Here is a 19,013-nt window from a genome sequence, read left to right on the forward strand (position 1 = left end):
CAGCCCTCACGCCTCCCCGCAGCCACGCTCCCCACAGCCCCACACCACGCCTCCCCACTCCCTCGCCCTCCTGCACCACCGCCCCTCCGCTTTCTCACCCCCCTCTCTTCCAGGGCCCCTCCACACCACAGCCATGGCCTGCTCCGACCTCTGCCGCCCCTGCGGACCCACCCCGCTGGCTAACAGCTGCAACGAGCCCTGTGTCAGGCAGTGCGAGGACTCCCGCGTCGTCATCCAGCCTTCCACCGTGGTGGTCACCCTGCCAGGACCCATCCTCAGCTCCTTCCCCCAGAGCACCGCCGTCGGATCCTCCTCATCGGCTGCCGTGGGCAACGTCCTCAGCTCCCAGGGAGTGCCCGTCTCCTCCGGAGGCTTCGGCTTCGGCTACGGCTACGGCTTGGGCGGTCTGGGCTGCTTCGGTGCCAGAAGGGGCTGCTACCCCTGCTAAGGGCCCTCACCACCACCCCTGACACCAACCACCCGCACCCTGGAAGCCCCGGCATCGATTGAGGACGCAGCTCCGGGCTGTTGCTGGCACATGGGCTCACCCTCCATGGCTCCTCCTCTCAAGGCACCATGAAAAGAAACAGGGAAGGGGGAGCCCCGGCTGATTGGAAACATGGCCCATGTTCCTCCTCCTGTTCTCCAACTGTCTTCTTTGCATCGCCCCTTCTGCTATGTCTACTACTCTCCACTGCAAACACCTTCTCACAAGCCAAAGCCCACTTGGTGGCTTTGGTGGGCTGCTCTCACTGGAGGGAAGGTAGACCTCAGAGCTCTGGAACGTGTAATGCACTCAAGAGACCTCGGATGATGGTTGCCATATTTCTACATCAGACCAGCTCCCTTCCCCTCGGTGCTCCTGCATTCTCCCTGTTTTTTTCTCTCAATAAAGTTCTTCTGCATCCCAGATTCACATGCCTCCACTTCCTTTCTTCTCCCAAGGCTCTTCCAACCTCACCCAGCACAAAGCCAGGGCTCTGCAACCCATTGGCATGGGTGGAAAGGGGCTACAAGACCTCACCTATCGAGTATGTCCCCAGCAACAGCAACAGTAGACACCAGCTTAGAATCATTCAGGTTGGAAAAGGCTGTTATGATCATCGAGTCCATCTGTTAACCTAACACTACCAAGTCCACCACTAAACCACGTCTGTTAACAGCACATCTACACATCATTTATATACCTCCTGGGATGGTGACTCAACAAATTTCCTGGGCAGCATGTTCTAACGCTTGGCAACCTTTTTAATGAACAAATGTTTCCTAATATCCAATCTAATCCTCCCCTGGCACAACATGAGATTGTTTCCTTTCATCCTATCACTTCTTACTTGGGAAAAGAAGCCAACATCCACCTCTCTGTCACCTCCTTTCAGGTAGCTGCAGAGATCCATAAGGGTCCCCTCAGCCTCCTGTTCTTCAGAACCACTCCAGGTCCCTCAGTGACTCTTTGTAGGACTCATTCGCTAAGCGCTTCACCAGCTTCCTTGCCCTTCTTTGGACATTCTCCAGCACCTCAATGGCTTCTTTTAGTGAGGGGCCCAAAACTGAACACGGTATTCCAGGGGCGGCCTCATCAGTAACTAAAGAACAGCGGGACGATCCCTTCCCTAGTCCTGCTGGCCACACTGTTCCTGACAGAAGCCAGGACACTATTGGCCTCCTTGGCCACCTGGGCACACTGCTGGCTCATACTCAGACGGTTGTTGACCAAGACCCGCGGGTCCTTTTCCATCAGGCAGCTTTCCAGCCACTCTGCCCCAAGCCTAGAGCATTGCAGGGGGGTTGTTGTGACCCAGTTGCAGGACCCAGCACTGATCCTTGTTGATCCTCATACAGTTGGCCTCAGCCCATCGATGCAGCCTGTCCAGATCCCTCTGTCAACCCTTCCTACCCTCAAGCAGATCAACACTCCCACTCAACTTGCTGATGTCTGCAGTGTTACTGAGGGTGCACACCATCCCCTCCGCCAGATCGCTGATAAAGCTATTAAACAAAATTGGCCCAAACACACAGCCCTGGGCAACACCACTTGTGACTGGCCACCAACTGCATTTACCTCCATTCACCACAACTCTTAGGGCACAAATATCCAGCTGGTTCTCTACCAAGCAAACAGTATGTCTAATCCAAACCACGAGCAGCTAGTTTCACCAGGAGAATGATCTGGGAAACAGCATCAAAGGCTTTACTAAATTGCAGGTAAAGAACATCCAAAGCCTCTCCTCTTATTGAGGGAGATCAGGATAGTCAAGCAGGACCTGCCTTTCATAAAACCATGCTGACTGAGCTTGATCACCTGGTTGCCCTGTAGGTGCCGAGGGAAGGCACTCAGGTTGATCTGCTCTACAACTTTGCTTGGCACTGTGGTCACACTCACAGGACTGTAGTTCCCCACATCCTCTTTTCAGCCTTTCTTGTACACGAGCCTCAGTTCTGCTAATCTCCAGTCAACATGGGTGTAACTGTTTACCCCAGGAGTGCTGAGAAGTGCTTGAAAGTGGCTTGATGATGCACATCTACCAGGCCCCTCAATATGCTTGGACAGATCCAACACAGCCCCATGGACTTGTGCGTGTCTAAGTGCTCTAGCAGGTCGCTAACCATCTGCATTGAACTATGAGGGCTTCATTCTGCTCCCCGCTGACCCACTTCCTGCCTCAGCAGTAATCTGGACATCACATCAAAGACAGTCACACCAAAAAGAATCTCACGGTGTGCAAGGATCCTCTGGAGATCATCTACTTCATCCCAACCTGCTCAAGCACAGCCAGCTTGAGCACGATGTCCAGCACCATGTCCACACAGGTTTTCAGTATCTCCAATGATGGGAATTCAGCACATCTTTGCTCAACCAGTTTCACTCTTTGACCACTCTCACACCGGAAAAAAAGGTTGCCTTCCCTTCCAAGGAAATGGCACATCTTTGCACCTCTGTCCATTCACCTTTGCACTATCCATGGGCACCCGTAAGAAGATTCTCACTCCTCTGTCCATCTGCCCTCCAATCTGGGATTTAGACACACTGATGATATCTCCCTGGCACAGTCTTGAATCCTGCCTGATAAAACTCCCAGCTCTCTCAGCTTCCCCTCATAGCAAAGATGCTCCAGTCCATTCAGCGTCTCGTGAGAGCCCTGCACTCACCTCGTTCCATTAAGTTTACATCCCTCCTCCACAGGGGAGCCCTCAATGGACACAGGACTCCACATGGGGCCTCACCACCCCTGCAGAGCTCAGGATCACCTCCGCCAACCTCCTGCTAACGCTCTTCCCAACGCCATCCTGGAGATACTTGGCGTTTTTTGCCAAGACGATGTGATGATACCACAGCATCCAGCTCGTTCTCCCAACCAGCAACACAAAGCAGGGTTCAGTAAAGCTGCTTTCCAGCCTCTCTACCCCTAGCATGCCCTGCTGCCCAGCATTATTCACCACAAAGATGCAGGCCTTCGCATTTCTGCATCTTCAACTCCCAGAGATTCCCCTCTGCCTCATTCTCCAGCTACCTCTGAATGGCGGCACAACCATCCGTTGGCTTAGCCTCTCTTCCAGGTTTTGCATCATCTGACAACTTGCTGAGGCAGCACGGTGTACTACCACCCACGTCACTTGATGAGGATGTTGAACAGTGTTGGCCCCATGGATGCCAGTCCTGGGCTATGCCATTTGAGACTTGCCTGCATCTGGACTTTGGGACACTCATCACAAGCTGCTGGACCCAGCCCTTCAGCCACTTACACAACCCATACTTTCCTGGCTTGTCTAGGAATGGGCAAGGGCAGAAATAGTCAAAGGCCTCACTAAACAGGCGAGGTAAACACCAGCCACTGCTCCCTCCTCGTCCACAAAGTGAGTCACTTCAATATAGAGGACACAGATGCCGGATAAGCATGATTTCCCCTTTGTAAATCCACACTGACAGCTCTGCATCAGCTTCTTGTCCTTCCTGGGACTGGCACTGCTTTCTGGGAGGATTTTCAAGATCACTTGCCACAGGAGCAAGGCCAGCCTCACCAGCTTCTACCTTCCCGAATCTTCCTTCCCAATCTCCTTCAATACATTAGCCCTATAACCTCTCCTCCAGCCATCAGGAACTACTCCCAGGCACCATCACATTTCCAAGCTACTTGGTGTGCTCTCTCAAGGACTCCAGCCAGCTCCCACAGCATTCATCGCTGTGACACCTCAAGCCCCCAGGACATAAGTCCATCCTGTCACAAAGCAGTCCTTCCTGCCAAGATTCATCTCCCTCATACACAAAGACCGTTTGAACACAAAATCCTGCAAAACACTCTCCTGGACTCAGCTGGGAAACACCTTGCCATTCCTCTAGACCTTCAGCACGTGTCCACCACCACCAGGGCCTCGGCTCTGCAGCCGCGTGCTGCATGCTTGCCTCCAACTCCCCTTGGAAATCTCCAAACTCTCTTTCCATTGGACACTGCAAAGAGAAATGGCCTCAGCCTTCGGCACTCATCCCAAGGAAAGTCCCCAAAGGCCCTGGCTCACCAGCCGCCCCTTCCTGCTTCTCCCACTCCCCCTCTGCCTCTCACCACACTCATGGGCTCTCCAGAAACTCCCTTGCACTTTCAGGCTGTCCCTTGTGCAATCACAGAACACTTTATTTTGGAAAAGACATTTAACATAATCAAGTCCAACAGTTAACTTCACACAACCTAGTCCGACACTAAACCATGTCTCTAAGCACCACATCTAAATGTCTATTAAATCCCTCCTGGGATGGGGACTCCACCATTTCCCTGCGCAACCTTCTCCACAGCCTGATAACACTCTGGGTGCACAAATTGTTCCTCATGTCCAATCCAAAGCTCCCCGGGCACAACTGGATGCTGTTTCCTCTTCTGTCACTCATTACTAATAATAAGAGACTGACACGCACCTCCGTACAACCTTCATTCAAGTAGTTGTACACAGCAATAACATCTCCCCTCCATCTTCCTTTTATGGAAACAAACCACCCAAAGTTCCTTCAAGCATTCCCCATTTATTCTTCTTTTATAGTCCATTCAGCAGCTTCACTGCTCTAATTTGGATGCATCACGCCAAGGCCCACACTGTAAATTTCCCAGCCCCAGCTCGGGGGAGTGCTCCGGCGGGGCCAACCCAAGCCAATCCTTTGGGGAGCAGGGCAGGCCTCCCCACAGCACAGGGCTTGCCAGCTCTGAACCAGGGCTGCCAGGCCAACGGCCTGCTCTCGCAAACAGCCCTCCTCTGCCTGCTGGCACTGCCACCCCCAGGGACGGCCCCAAGGGGCTGCAAGCCCAAACGGGCAAGAGCCTTTCTCCCAGCCACAGCCTAACAAGCCAGAGGGGCAACAAGACACACACACAGAGCAGATAGCCGAAAGGGCAGGGCTAAAGAGAGGATTAGCGAGCTGGCGGTGAGGTGGGGAGGGACTGAACGCCATGTCAGGGTCAATGCCTTGTGCCTGACACAACTGCAAAGAACAGACCAGGTTGCCAGGGCTGTGAGGAATTGCAGACCCCATTACACAACATACCGCAAGCCACAACACACGAATGCATCCTGATGACCTCACTGTTGACAAGCACATCTACATTTTGGCAACATCTACCAAATATTCTGTCAAACACAAGCAAGACAGAGTCTGTTTCCTCTATTATTTGTACTTAAAAGTTGCCGCCAGGGTCAGAAGGACACGTCCTCAAGAGAAGGACACGAAACAGAGGTTTGCGGGAATGGAAACACACCCCACCTCATTCTTGGCGAGGTCGTGGCACACAAGAGCCGCCTGCTGCAAAATGCCGTCACGCGCAAAGGCTGTCCCGCCCCTTGGGCACCCGCATAAAAGCCGGCCCAGCGCCTCTCTCCCTCACACCCTTCTCCTGACGCCTTCTCCTCCGCGCTCAACAAGGTGAGCCTCAACCCCCTTCCCCTCCTTCTCCTGGCCTGCCTGGCCCGGCTCTTCCAGCACGCTCTGCTGGCCCCAGCCTCAGCAGCCCTCACGCCTCCCCGCAGCCACGCTCCCCACAGCCCCACACCACGCCTCCCCACTCCCTCGCCCTCCTGCACCACCGCCCCTCCGCTTTCTCACCCCCCTCTCTTCCAGGGCCCCTCCACACCACAGCCATGGCCTGCTCCGACCTCTGCCGCCCCTGCGGACCCACCCCGCTGGCTAACAGCTGCAACGAGCCCTGTGTCAGGCAGTGCGAGGACTCCCGCGTCGTCATCCAGCCTTCCACCGTGGTGGTCACCCTGCCAGGACCCATCCTCAGCTCCTTCCCCCAGAGCACCGCCGTCGGATCCTCCTCATCGGCTGCCGTGGGCAACGTCCTCAGCTCCCAGGGAGTGCCCGTCTCCTCCGGAGGCTTCGGCTACGGCTACGGCTACGGCTTGGGCGGCCTGGGCTTCTTCGGTGCCGGGAGAGGCTGCTACCCCTGCTAAGGGCCCTTGACACACAAGCTCAACATCAATGGCTCCTCCTCTCTATGCAATAAATAAGGAAGCAAGGATGGGGTAGCTGTGGTTTCCTGGAAACTTGACCCATGTGCCTCCTCCTGTTCTCCAACTGTCTTCTTTGCATCGCCACTCCTGCTATGTCCAATATTCTCCGCTGCAAACACCTTCTCAGCAGAGAAAGGCCATCAAGCCTCTGGTGGGATGCTCCCACTGCAGAACAGGAACAGCTGGGTGATCTACTGCATGCAAGGGACCTTGGCTGATGGTCGCCGTACTTCTCCATCAGACCAGCTCCCTTCCACTCAGCGATCCTGCATTCTCCCTGTTTTTTTCTCTCAATAAATTTCTCCTGCATCCCAGCTTGAAATGCCTTCACTTCCTTTCATCTCCCAAGGCTCTTCCAACCTCACCCAACACAAAGACAGGGCTCAGGAACCCACTGGGCTGAGTGGAAATGGGCTGCAAGGCCTCACCTATCGAGTATGACCTTAGCAACAACAACAACACACACCACCATAAAACAATTTAGATGGAAGTGTCTCTTAAGATCATCCAGTCCAAACTCATTATTCTAATGCTACCAAGTCCACCACTAATCCACAACCCTGAACAACACATTGACACAGCATTTAAATAACTCCAGGGATGGTGACTCAACTAATTCTAAAGGCAGCCAGTTCCAATGCCTCGCAAACTTTTCAGTGAAGAAATGTTTCCTAATATCCAATATAACCCTCCCCTGGCACAACTGGAGGCCTTTTCCTTTCATCGTATCACTTGTTACTGGATCGACACTCCCACCCAACTAGCTGATGTCTGCAATGTTACTGAGGGTGCACTTTATCCCCTCCTCCAGATCACTGATAAAGCTATTCAAGAAAATTGGCTCAAACTCTCAGCCACGGCCAACACCACTTGTGACTGGCCACCAACTGCATTTAACTCCATTCACCACAACTCTTAGGGCACAAATATCCAGCCGGTTCTCTACCAAGCAAACAATATGTCAGTCCAAGCCATGAGCAGCTAGTTTCTCCAGGAGAATGATGTAGGAAACAGCATCAAGTGCTTTACTAACTTGCAGGGAAAGAACATCCAACGCCTCTCCTCTCACTGACGGAGATCAGGATAGTCAAGCAGGACCTGCCTTTCCTAAAACCATGCTGACTGAGCCTGATCACCTGGTTGCCCTGTAGGTGCCGAGTGAAGGCTCTCGAGATGATCTGCTCCATATCTTTGCCTGGCACTGAGGTCACACTCACAGGACTGTAGTTCCCCACATCCTCGATCCAGCCTTTCTTGCACATGAGCCTCACTTTAGCAATCTCCAGTCAGCTGGGACCTACCCGGTTAGCCAAGGAGTGCTGAGAAGTGCTTGAAAGTGGCTTGCAGAGCACATCCAACACCTCCTTCAATGCCCGTGGGTGGATCATTTTGTTCCCACACACTTGTGCATGTCCAAGCACTCTAGCAGGTCGCTAACCATCTCCGTTGAACTATGAGGGCTTCATTCTGCTCCCCACTGACCCACTCCCTTCCTCATCACAACTCTGGCCATCACAGCAAAGAAAATCACAGCAAAAAGAATCACTGAGAGTGCAAGCAACCTCCGGAGCTCAACGTCTCCATCCCAACCTCCTCAAGCATGGCCAGATCGAGCACGATGTCCATAAACACGTCCACACAGGTTTTCAGTGTCTCCAAGGATGGGAATTCAGCACATCTTTGCACAACCAGTTTCACTCTTTGACCACTCTCACACCAAAAAAGGGTTGCCTTCCATTCCAAGGAAATGGCACATCTTTTCAGCCTTCTCCATTCACCTTTGCACTGTCCATGGGGACCCATAAGAAGATTCTCACTCCTCTGCCCTTCTGCCCTCCCACCTGCGATTTCAACACACTGATGACATCTTCCCAGCATGGCCTTGACTCATGCCTGAAAACCCGCCAAGATCATTTAGCTTCCCCTCACTGTAAAGATGCTCTACTACTACCAGCATCTGGGTGGCCCAGCACTTACCTTATTCCAATAAGTCCATGTCCTTCTTCCATGGGGGAGCCCTCAATGGACACAGGACTCCACATGGGACCTCAACAGCCCTGCAGAGAGTACAGGATCACCTCCCCAACCTCCTGCCAACCATCTTCCCAATGACACCCTGGAGACACTTGCCCCCTTCAGACGTGACAGCACAATGATATCATGCAGTCAGCTCGTTCTCCCAAGCAGCAACACAAAGCAGGGTTCAGAAAAGCTGCTTTCCAGCCTTTCTACCCCCAGCATGTCCTGCTGGGCGCGATGACACTCTAGGTGCACAAATTGTTCCTCATATCCAATGCAAAGCTCCCTTCACACAACTGGAGGCTGTTTCCTCCTCTATCTCTTGTTACTAGAAATAAGAGACTGACAGGCACCTCCATACAACCTCCATTCAAGCAGTTGTACAGAGAAATAACATCCCTGCACAACTTTCTTTTTCGGGAAACTAAAGCAGCCAAGTTGCTTGAAGCATTCCCCATTCATTCTTCTTCTCTAGACTCTTCACCAGCTTTCTTGCTCTTTTTTGGACACATGACACCAGAGCCCAGGCTGAAAACTTACCAGCCCTTGCCGAGGCGATTGCTCCGGAGGGGCCAAACCAAGCCTTTGGGGAGCAGGGCAGGCCTCCCCACAGCACAGGGCTTGCCAGCTCTGAACCAGGGCTGCCAGGCCAACGGCCTGCTCTCGCAAACAGCCCTCCTCTGCCTGCTGGCACTGCCACCCCCAGGGACGGCCCCAAGGGGCTGCAAGCCCAAACAGGCAGCCGCCTTCCTCCCAGCCACAGCCTTACAAGCCAGAGGGGCAAAAAGAAACACACACAGAGCAGCTGACCGGAAAGGCTGGGTCTAAAGAGAGGCTTAGTGAGCTGGCGGTGAGGAGGGGAGGGACTGAACGCAATGGCAGGGTCAATGCCTTGTGCCTGACACAACTGCAAAGAACAGACCAGGTTGCCAGGGCTGTGAGGAACTGCAGACCCCGTTACACAACATACCTCAAGCCAAAACACACGAATGCATTGGGTTGACCTCATTGTTGACAAGCACATCTACATTTCGGCGACATCTAGCAAATGCTCTGACACAAAGAACCAACATTAATGCATTTTTCCTCTATTACTCGCACTTAAAAGTTGCCGCCACGGTCAGAAGGACACGTCCTCAACAGAAGTACAGAAATGGAGCGTTGCGGGAATGGAAACACACCCCACTTCATCATTGGCGAGGTCGTGGCACACAAGAGCCGCCTGCTGCAAAATGCCGTCACGCGCAAAGGCTGTCCCGCCCCTTGGGCACCCGCATAAAAGCCGGCCCAGCGCCTCTCTCCCTCACACCCTTCTCCTGACGCCTTCTCCTCCGCGCTCAACAAGGTGAGCCTCAACCCCCTTCCCCTCCTTCTCCTGGCCTGCCTGGCCCGGCTCTTCCAGCACGCTCTGCTGGCCCCAGCCTCAGCAGCCCTCACGCCTCCCCGCAGCCACGCTCCCCACAGCCCCACACCACGCCTCCCCACTCCCTCGCCCTCCTGCACCACCGCCCCTCCGCTTTCTCACCCCCCTCTCTTCCAGGGCCCCTCCACACCACAGCCATGGCCTGCTCCGACCTCTGCCGCCCCTGCGGACCCACCCCGCTGGCTAACAGCTGCAACGAGCCCTGTGTCAGGCAGTGCGAGGACTCCCGCGTCGTCATCCAGCCTCCCGCCGTGCTCGTCACCCTGCCAGGACCCATCCTCAGCTCCTTCCCCCAGAGCACCGCCGTCGGATCCTCCTCATCGGCTGCCGTGGGCAACGTCCTCAGCTCCCAGGGAGTGCCCGTCTCCTCCGGAGGCTTCGGCTTCGGCTACGGCTACGGCTTGGGCGGCCTGGGCTGCTTCGGCGCCGGAAGGGGCTGCTACCCCTGCTAAGGTGCATTGTCACATGAGCTTGATGTCAACGGCTCCTCCTCTCTATGCATTAAAAAAGGAAGCAAGGATGGGGTAGCCTGGGCTGCCTGGAAACATGGCCCATGTACCTTCTCCTTTTCTCCAACTGTCTTTGCATCGCCCCTTCTGCTATGTCTGCTGCTCTTTGCTGCAAACAGTTTCTCACCATCCACAGCCCACTTGGAGGCTCTGTTGGTCTGCTCCAAACTGTATGGCAGGAAGACCTCAGAGCTCTGGAACGGGTACTGCACTCAAGGGACCTTGGATGATGGTCACTGCACTTCTACCTCACACCAGCTCTCTTCCACTCAGTGATCCTGCATTCTCCCTGTTTTTTTTTCTCTCAATAAAATTATCTTGTATTCCAGCTTGAAATGCCTCCACTTCCTTTCTTCTCCAAAGGCTCTTCTAACCTCAGCCAGCACAAGGGCAGAGCTCAGCAACCCACTGGCGTGGGTGGAAAGGCGCTATAAGACCTACCCTATCGAGTATGTCTGCAGCAACAGCAACAATAGAGAACAGCATAGAGTCATTTATGTTGGAAAAGACCATGTGGATCATCCTAATAATCCCGTTAACCTAACACTACCGAGTCCACCACTAAACCACGTCCCTAAACAGCACATCTACACATCATTTGTATACCTACAGGGATGGTCACTCAACCAATTCCCAGAGCCTTGACTCCTGCCTGAAAAAATTCCAGGATCTCTTGGCTTATCCCCACATAGTAAAGATGCTCTACTCTCTTCAGAGTCTCAATGGCCCCGAACTCACCTTGTTCCTCTAAATCCATGTCCTCCTTCCACGGGGGAGACCTCAATGGACACAGGACTCCATGTGGGGCCTCAGCAGCCCTGCAGGGACTACAGGATCACCTCCCCAAACCTCCTGGCAACGCTCTTCCCAACGCCGCCCTGGAGATACTTGGCCTCTTTTGCCGTAATGGCGCAGTGATGCCTCGCAGTCAGGTCATTCTCCACCAGCAACACAAAGCAGGGTTCAGGAAAGCTGTTTGCCAGCCTCTCTGCCCCCAGCATGTCCAGATGCCCTGTGCTATTCACCACACAGATGCAGGCCTTTGTATTTCTGCCTCTTGAACTCCCAGAGATTACCTCTTGTCCCATTCTCCAGCCTCTCCAGCTCCCTCAGAACGGCAGCACAAACATCCCTTGGCTTAGGCTCTTTTCCAGGTTTTGCATCACCTGATAACTTGCTGAGGCAGCACGCTGTCTCTGACCACCTCACTGATGAGTATGTGGAACAGTCTTGGCCCCATAGATGCCAGTCCTGGGCTACGCCATTTGAGACTTGCCTGCATCACTAATTTGGGACATTCATCACAAGGCACTGCGCCCAGACCTCCAGTCACTTCCAGGACCCATATTTCTCATCTTCTCTAGCAACATGCAAGGGGAGAAAGCGTCAAAGCTTTACGAAAAAGGCGAGGTAAACACCAGCCACGGCTCTCATCCTTGTCCACAAAGAGAGTCACTTCAATATAGAGGACATGGAGGTCGGTCAACTGTGATTTCCCCTTTGTAAATCCACACAGACAGATCCGCACCAGCTTCTTGTCCTTCCTGGGACTGACAGTGCTTTCTGTGAGGATTTCCAACATCACTTGACACAGGAGCAAGGCCAGCCTCACCAGCTTCTAACTTCCTAAATCTTTCTTCCCAAACTGCTTGAGTCCTATAACCTCTCCTCCATCCATCAGGAATTGCTCCCAGGCACATCACCTTTCCGAGCCAATGGGAGTGCTCTCCAAAGGACAACAGCCAACTCCTGCAGCATTCACCCCTGTGACAACTCAAGCCCACAGACCATACATCCATTTTGTCACAAAGAAGTCCTTCCTACCTCCATTCATCTTCCTCAGACACACAGATCGCTTGGACACAAAATCCTGCAAAACACTCACCTGGGCTCAGCTGGGACACGCCTTGCCATTCTTCAGCCCTTCACCACGCATCCACCACCACCACCAGGGTCTCGGCTCTGCAGCTGTGTGCTGCATGCTTGTCTCCAACTCCCCTTGGAAATCTCCAAACTCTCTTTCTTCCCATTGGACACTGCAAAGAGAAATGGCCTCAGACTTTGGCACCCACCCCAAGAAATATCCCCAAAACTCTGGCTCACCAGCCTCCCCTGCCTGCTCCTCCCATTCCCCCTCTGCCTCTCACCACACTCACAGGCTCTCCAGAAACTTCCTTGCACTTGCAGGGTGCCCCGTGTGCAATCATAGAGTCCTTTAGTTCACAAAAGGCCCTTATCTTCATCGAGTCTAAACGTTACCCTCACACTACAACATCCACCTCTAATCCAGAAGTGCCACATCTAAATGTCTATTAAATCCCTCCTGGGATGTGGACTCCACCACTTCCCTGCGCAACCTGTTCCTGTGCTTGATGACACTCTGGGTGCACAAATTGCTCCTCATATCCAATGCAAAGCTCCCTGGATAAAATTGGAGGCTGTTTCCTCCTCTATCACTCATTACTAATAATAAGAGACTGACCGGCACCTCCATACAACCTTCATTCAAGTAGTTGTACAGACTAATAATGTCTCTCCTCAACTTTCTTTTTCTGGAAACTAAAGAAGACAAGTTGCTTGAAGCATTCCCCATTCAGTGTTCTTCTCTAGATCCTTCACCACTTTCGTTGCTTTTTTTTGGACACGCCATGCCAAAGCCCAGTTTGCAAACTTACCAGCCCTGGCTCAGGGGAGCACTCTGGAGGGGCCAACCCAAGCCTTTGGGGAGCAGGGCAGGCCTCCCCACAGCACAGGGCTTGCCAGCTCTGAACCAGGGCTGCCAGGCCAACGGCCTGCTCTCGCAAACAGCCCTCCTCTGCCTGCTGGCATTGCCACCCCCATGGACGGCCCCAAGGGGCTGCAAGCCCAAACAGGCAGCCGCCTTCCTCCCAGCCACAGCCTTACAAGCCAGAGGGGCAAAAAGAAACACACACAGAGCAGATAGCCGAAAGGCCAGGGCTAAAGAGAGGTTTAGCGAGCTGGCGGTAAGGTGGGGAGGGATGGAACGCCATGGCACGGGCAGTGTCTCATGCCTGGCACACTTGCAAAGCCCGGACCAGCCAGCCAGGTCTGCGAGGAAATGGAGACCCCTCTTCACAGCACACCGCAGGCTACAACACACGAATGCATCCTGATGACCTCGTTGACAAGCTCTTCTGTATTTTGCCACATCTAGAAATGCTCTGACAAACAGAAGCAACACTGAGCCTTTTCCTTCTCTTATTCTTACTTAAAAGTTGATGCCAGGTTCAGTAGATACATCCTCAAGAGGACTCAAGAATCTTAGAAGAGGGATTAAAAAAGGGTCTGAAACTGCTTGAAAGCAGCCCGAGTAGGACAATGAAGCTGGGAAAAGAGCTGGAAGGCATGTCCTAGGAGGACTGGCTAAAGACTCTGGGTTTACCTAGTCTGCAGAAAGGAGGCTGAGGGGCTACCTCATTGCACTCTGCTGCTTCCTCAGGAGAGGACGTGGAGAGGGAGCTGCTGAGCTCTTCTCCATGAGATCCAGTGACAGGATTCATGGCAATGGGTCAGACCTGCAGCAGGGAAGTTCAGACAGATAGAAGGAAATATTTTGTTATAGATCAGGTGGTCAAACACTGAAAGAGGCTTCCTAGAGAGGTGGACGATGCCCCAAGTCTGACAGTGTTTAAGAGGCATTTGGACAAACAATGCCCTTAATTACATGCTCTTCCTCTTCGTCACCCCAGCAGCGAACAGGCAGTTGGACAAGATGATCACTGCACGTCCCTTCCAACTGGACTCTTCTAGTCCAGTCTTGTCTATTATGCTTCGCCAAGCCTTTGGCACGCAAACATCACCTCGAGGTTCTCAGGTGCACAGCCCCACGCAGCACGCACGCCTCCCCTTTCCCCTCCACTGCATCCAATCCCACTCTGGCCCCACAAACACTGCGCAGAGAAATGGCCTCACCCCTCGGCAATCACCCCAAAGTCAGAACCCACCTCCCCTGCCTGCCGTTCCCACTCCCCCTGGGCCTCTCCCCACACTCACCATCTCTCCCACAACTCACCAGCCTCAGCCCCACAGCTGCCGCCTTCTTGCCCCACAGCCAGGCCCTGCCTCAGCACCCTCAGCAGCCAGCCAATCACAAGGCACCTAACAGCATGGCAATCAGGGGGCAGCTGACAGCCTGCCAATCAGAGGGCAGCTAACAGGTAACAGCTGCTGCAGAAGCCCCTGGAAGCTTCCAGAAGGTGCCCATCAGGACTTGAAAAATAGATATTTCTGGTACAATAAATGGATAATCTTCACCAAACAACCCCCAAAACAACTCTGGGAGGGGTGGGTTATGAATGTGGGAATGAATGAGTAGAAATGCTGATGAAAACCAAACCAGCCACCTCCCATTACAGCAGTTAGGGGACTCAGAGGGGTAAGAGGCAGGTAAAATGCCCTGATTAAATAACACCCCCCAAAAAAGCTGACATCAATAAATACATGAACAGAGCCTGCCATTTTTGCCCTCCTCTGTGTGGGGTCCCTCAAGCATAGCTTTGGGCACTTAGGACCGGGTGCAGGAACAAGCCTGTGACCCTGCTCTGCTCTGAAGATGGGGGTCCTGTGGGGTCCATGGCCAAGGAGCTGTTGGAGTGGGCACATTCCCTTGGGCCACCCTCCTACCTCTGTACCTGCAAACTCAGGCACTGAAACCCAGATCTTTGGGTATCAGAGATCTTTGGTTCCCTCCAAATTGCTCAGCACTAGTGCCACTCGGTCTTTCTTCTCCTTTGTTGTTTTTAGTTTTTATTCTCTGTAAAAACACTCCTGCAAAAGAGGTGAGCTCTGGGCTGAGAAATGAGCTCGCAATCTCTAGGGCTATTGGCAGCGCTGAAATATTCATCAAAAGCAAATTAAGAGAACTTCTCCAGAGCAGATGGAGTCTAGAGTGCCGGAGAGCTCTGTGCACAGCTGGAGTCGGCCTCATTTCAAAGGGAAAGCTTTTGCCTAGGAACAAAGCCCTTCCCTAAAATCAAAACCAAACATCACCTGCCTCAGAGCTGGGCAAGGAGAGAGAGAACGGGTTTGGATCTGACTGGCCTTTTTGTCTGGCGATTTAGCATTAATAGTTCATCTCCCCTGCAGACAGGCCTCGTTGAAGCCCCTTGAGGGGCTTGCTTCAGCTCATCTTAAAGTAATGTCTAATCAATAGAAGATAAACTCAAGTAATACCTGTTCTTATGAGTGATAGTTGTTCACCTTGGAGTTCAGCCAGCTTGACATCAACCCTTGGACTGCAACGGGTGCAGGATCTCACCTCCCTGCAGCCCTGCGACGTGCCTGAGCAACCAGGCCTGGCGGAATGTCTGCCTCGTGCTTCAGAGCATGTCTCAGCCCAAACTTGCTCCAGAGCTGCTCATTTTGGGCACAGTCAGCTCAGACGGGTTCAAGGGAGCGTTGGGAGGAGTCTCATAGCCACACTGGAAAGGGTCTCACTGCTGGTGTGCTGTCTACCTAAAAGCGTAAAAAAGAGCCACGAAACTGAAATCCAAGTGGGAGAGGGATGCTTAGAGCTGGTGTGTCTCACCTGGTCTCCTGGAGCTCGGCCGCAGCTATGCAGCATCATCACGAGCCCTCTTCCAGGCTGGGATGGGCTGCATCCAGGTAGCTCATACCCATCTGCCCCACTTGCCTGGGAGGAACGGGGAAGGCAGAGCAGGGAGTGGGGCTGGAGTCGAAACCAGAGCAGTTCAAGAGAAAGACGTCACCCGCAAGGAAGCTTCGTTACGGAAACAACGCCTCAGACGAAGCAGCGGTTCTCCAATGGCGATGGCATCTGACCAAGCCACCCAAGCTTTATCCTGCCTTCTGCAAGGTCCTGGGCTGTCCTCTGGTTTGTGTCACGCAGGAGACCTGCCCCGTTGAGCTAATGGGTCTCTTGAAGGCTTTCATCCAGGCTTTCATCAGAAGATCTTGCTAGATAATATCAAAAGCCTGAGTGATATTTCATTAGCAAGAGACTCCTGCTCCATCCCATGCAGTCACTGCAAGTTTACACCTCCCCCCTGTGATCTTCCCTCACGCTCTAACATTGCTTTGGTAATTAGCTCCAGAATTACCATATTTAAATCCAGCACTCTGGTTATTCAGCTGCTGCCACAGCAGCTCTGGCTGTGCAACCTCCCAGCAACTCCTCATCCGAAACAGGGGTTACCCCTAATTAGTCTCTGAAGTTCGTGGGAGGCAGTAGGAAGCTCTTATCGTCTGTCATGGTTTGAGCCCAGAGGACAACCGAGCACCATGCAGCCCTTCACTCAGGAATGCGAAGGAAAAAATAAAGTAAAAGGCTCAGGAATCAAGATAAGGACAGGGAGGGGTGGCTCACCTGTTAGGGGCAAAAGACAGACTCAGTGAAGAAAAAGAACATCACTTTAATTCAAACACTAAAAGAAGCAACACTTAACAGACAAGGTGGGACAGTGAGAAGTGCCACCACATCCAAAAGCCACCTCCCCCCACTCCTCCCTTCTTCCAGGGCTCAGCTCTGCTCCTGATCTCTCTCCCTCCTCTGCCAGTGGTGCAAGGGGCAGGGGATGGGGGTTACAGTCAGCTCGCTACTCCTTCCTTCTTGGGAGGTGGGTTGAATGCTGCACATTCCTCCCCTGCTCCACGGGGCTCCCTCTCACTGCAGACAGTCCTGCAGGAACCTTCTCCATGGTGAGTCCTCCCCACGGGCCACAGCCATTCCCAGGCGTGGGTCATCCCTGCGTGTCGCAATCCTCCTGGTGCTGAACCATAACAGCTGGGGCCACTTCTCCTCTCAGAGTCCCGGCCTCCTCTAAATGCAGCCACCTGTCCTGGCGTGGGCTCCTCCACAGGCTTCAGCTCGGCTTCTGCTCCACCGTGGACCTCCATGGGTGGCAGGGTGGGCAGCCCTGCCATCTCACCGTGGGGTAACAGGGGTCTATGCTCCGTCACACCTCCCCGCTTCCTTCTCCTTCCTTCCAGACCTGGGTGTTCGTCCTTCTCACAACTCCTCCTCACAAGTCCAAACCTCCTCCCATGTTCCCCTTCTCAAATACGTTTTCGCAGAGGCACAACCACCATCGCTAATTGGCTCAGTCCTGGCTAGAGGCAGGCCCGACTTGGAGCCAGGGGAGCTTCGAGAAGCTTCTCACAGGGGCCACCTCCGTAGCCCTTTTCCCCCCTACCAGAAACCCCGCCACAGAAACCCAGCGCATCCTCCCACTGGCACCTGGAAAACCTTCCAGAGCCTTTTGCATTTCCCCGGCTTGTCTAATGGATGTCCCGTCATTGGAAGTGTTCAAGGTCAGGTTGGCCAGAGCTTTGAGCAACCTGATCTAGTTAAAAATGTCCCTGCCCACGGCAGGGGGGTTGGACTAGATGACCTGTAAATGTCTCTTCCCATCCAAACCCTTCTATTCTGTAATTTTACCGTGCACGGATGCAACTGGATGTGGGGTGGTTGCGATTCACCCCCCTGCCTTGAGCCGGTGCAGGTGGAGTGGGACATGCAGGAAACATCACAGGAGGTTTCTTCTTGCCAAACCTCGGTCTCTCATGGAGGATGAAAGAGGTGATGCTGTTTGCAGGGAAGATGAGGGATTAGCCAGCATGGAGAAGCCAGAGTATCCTGGATCAGGGAGGGGGGGAAAATAGCACAAGGACTGGAGATGCTCATGGGAGTAGGATTTTGGAGTTGGGAAAACCCTGGGAGGGCTGGAGACATGCTGGGACTCACTCAGCTGGGAGAGAGGCCGAGCACTTCCATGGGACATGGGTGGTCACACAAGCACAAGGTGACATCTTTCGGTGTGCAGGGGGGGGGAAAAAATGACACCCCTCAGGAAGGGGGTCCCCAAGGATTCAGCTTTTCCCGAGACTTCTCCAAAGGAAAAGGACACGTTCCTCTTCCAGGTGTCACCCAGGAGAAAGGAGGAGGAAGAAAAAGAGTGAAAAAGCCATATCCTACTACTCTTTAACGTGGGGGCCATACCTTTTTTGGAGGAAAAGTGGGAATTCTTTGCTGGTCTCCCTTAATCCCATTCTTCACCATTTCAATTTAGAGCAGTGCAGAGCCCTGCAGAATTCCCGAAGGAAAAGTCAGCTGCAGCCGGGCCGGGGGGGGGGGGGGGGGGGGGAGGGGATGAGTTGCATCTTTGAAACCATCCCCTGCCCGCCAGAAAGCCCTGCTCGCTTTTAATCTCCGCTTAAGTGCATTAAAGATGATTAAGCCTTTTCTCATCAAAAATCCCTTTGTGTTAGGGAGGAGGGGAGGGGACCTGCGCACACCCCCACCCCCCCTTCCTTTCACTGATTTGCCACCCCCTTTTCCAACAGTTGGGTTTGCAGCGGCACCCCCACCCCCCTTTACAATAGACGGAGGGGGGGGGTGCTGTCGGTGTCCCCCCCCCCGGTGTCGGTGACCCCAATATACATTCCCCCCCCCCCCCTCCCACCCCCCCCACCGGAGCGCGGACTCCATTTCCCGAGGAGCCGAGCGGCGGCGGCCGGGGACGGAGGCGGGGCGGCAGGAAGCGCGGCCGAGCCGAGTCGAGCCGAGCCGAGCCGAGCCGAGCCGAGCCGAG

General features: G+C 53.7%; 1 protein-coding gene across 1 annotated transcript; it reads left to right on the forward strand.

Moving 5' to 3' along the window:
- The first annotated feature begins 115 nt into the window (after window positions 1–115).
- Window positions 116–448, forward strand: LOC122152692 (feather keratin-like). Its single transcript, XM_042786142.1, has one exon. It carries the CDS (start codon window positions 134–136, stop codon window positions 446–448), a length of 315 nt encoding a protein of 104 aa, XP_042642076.1. The 5' UTR covers window positions 116–133.
- Window positions 449–19,013: the final 18,565 nt, after the last annotated feature.

The sequence above is a fragment of the Tyto alba genome, unplaced genomic scaffold, assembly GCF_018691265.1.
Source record: "Tyto alba isolate M040663 unplaced genomic scaffold, T.alba_DEE_v4.0 Super-Scaffold_9, whole genome shotgun sequence".
NCBI lineage: Eukaryota > Metazoa > Chordata > Aves > Strigiformes > Tytonidae > Tyto > Tyto alba.

What these genes read in the sequence shown, in the direction of transcription:
- LOC122152692 (XM_042786142.1), top strand. Translation starts at nt 134, where the DNA reads ATGGCCTGCTCCGACCTCTGCCGCCCCTGCGGACCCACCCCGCTGGCT.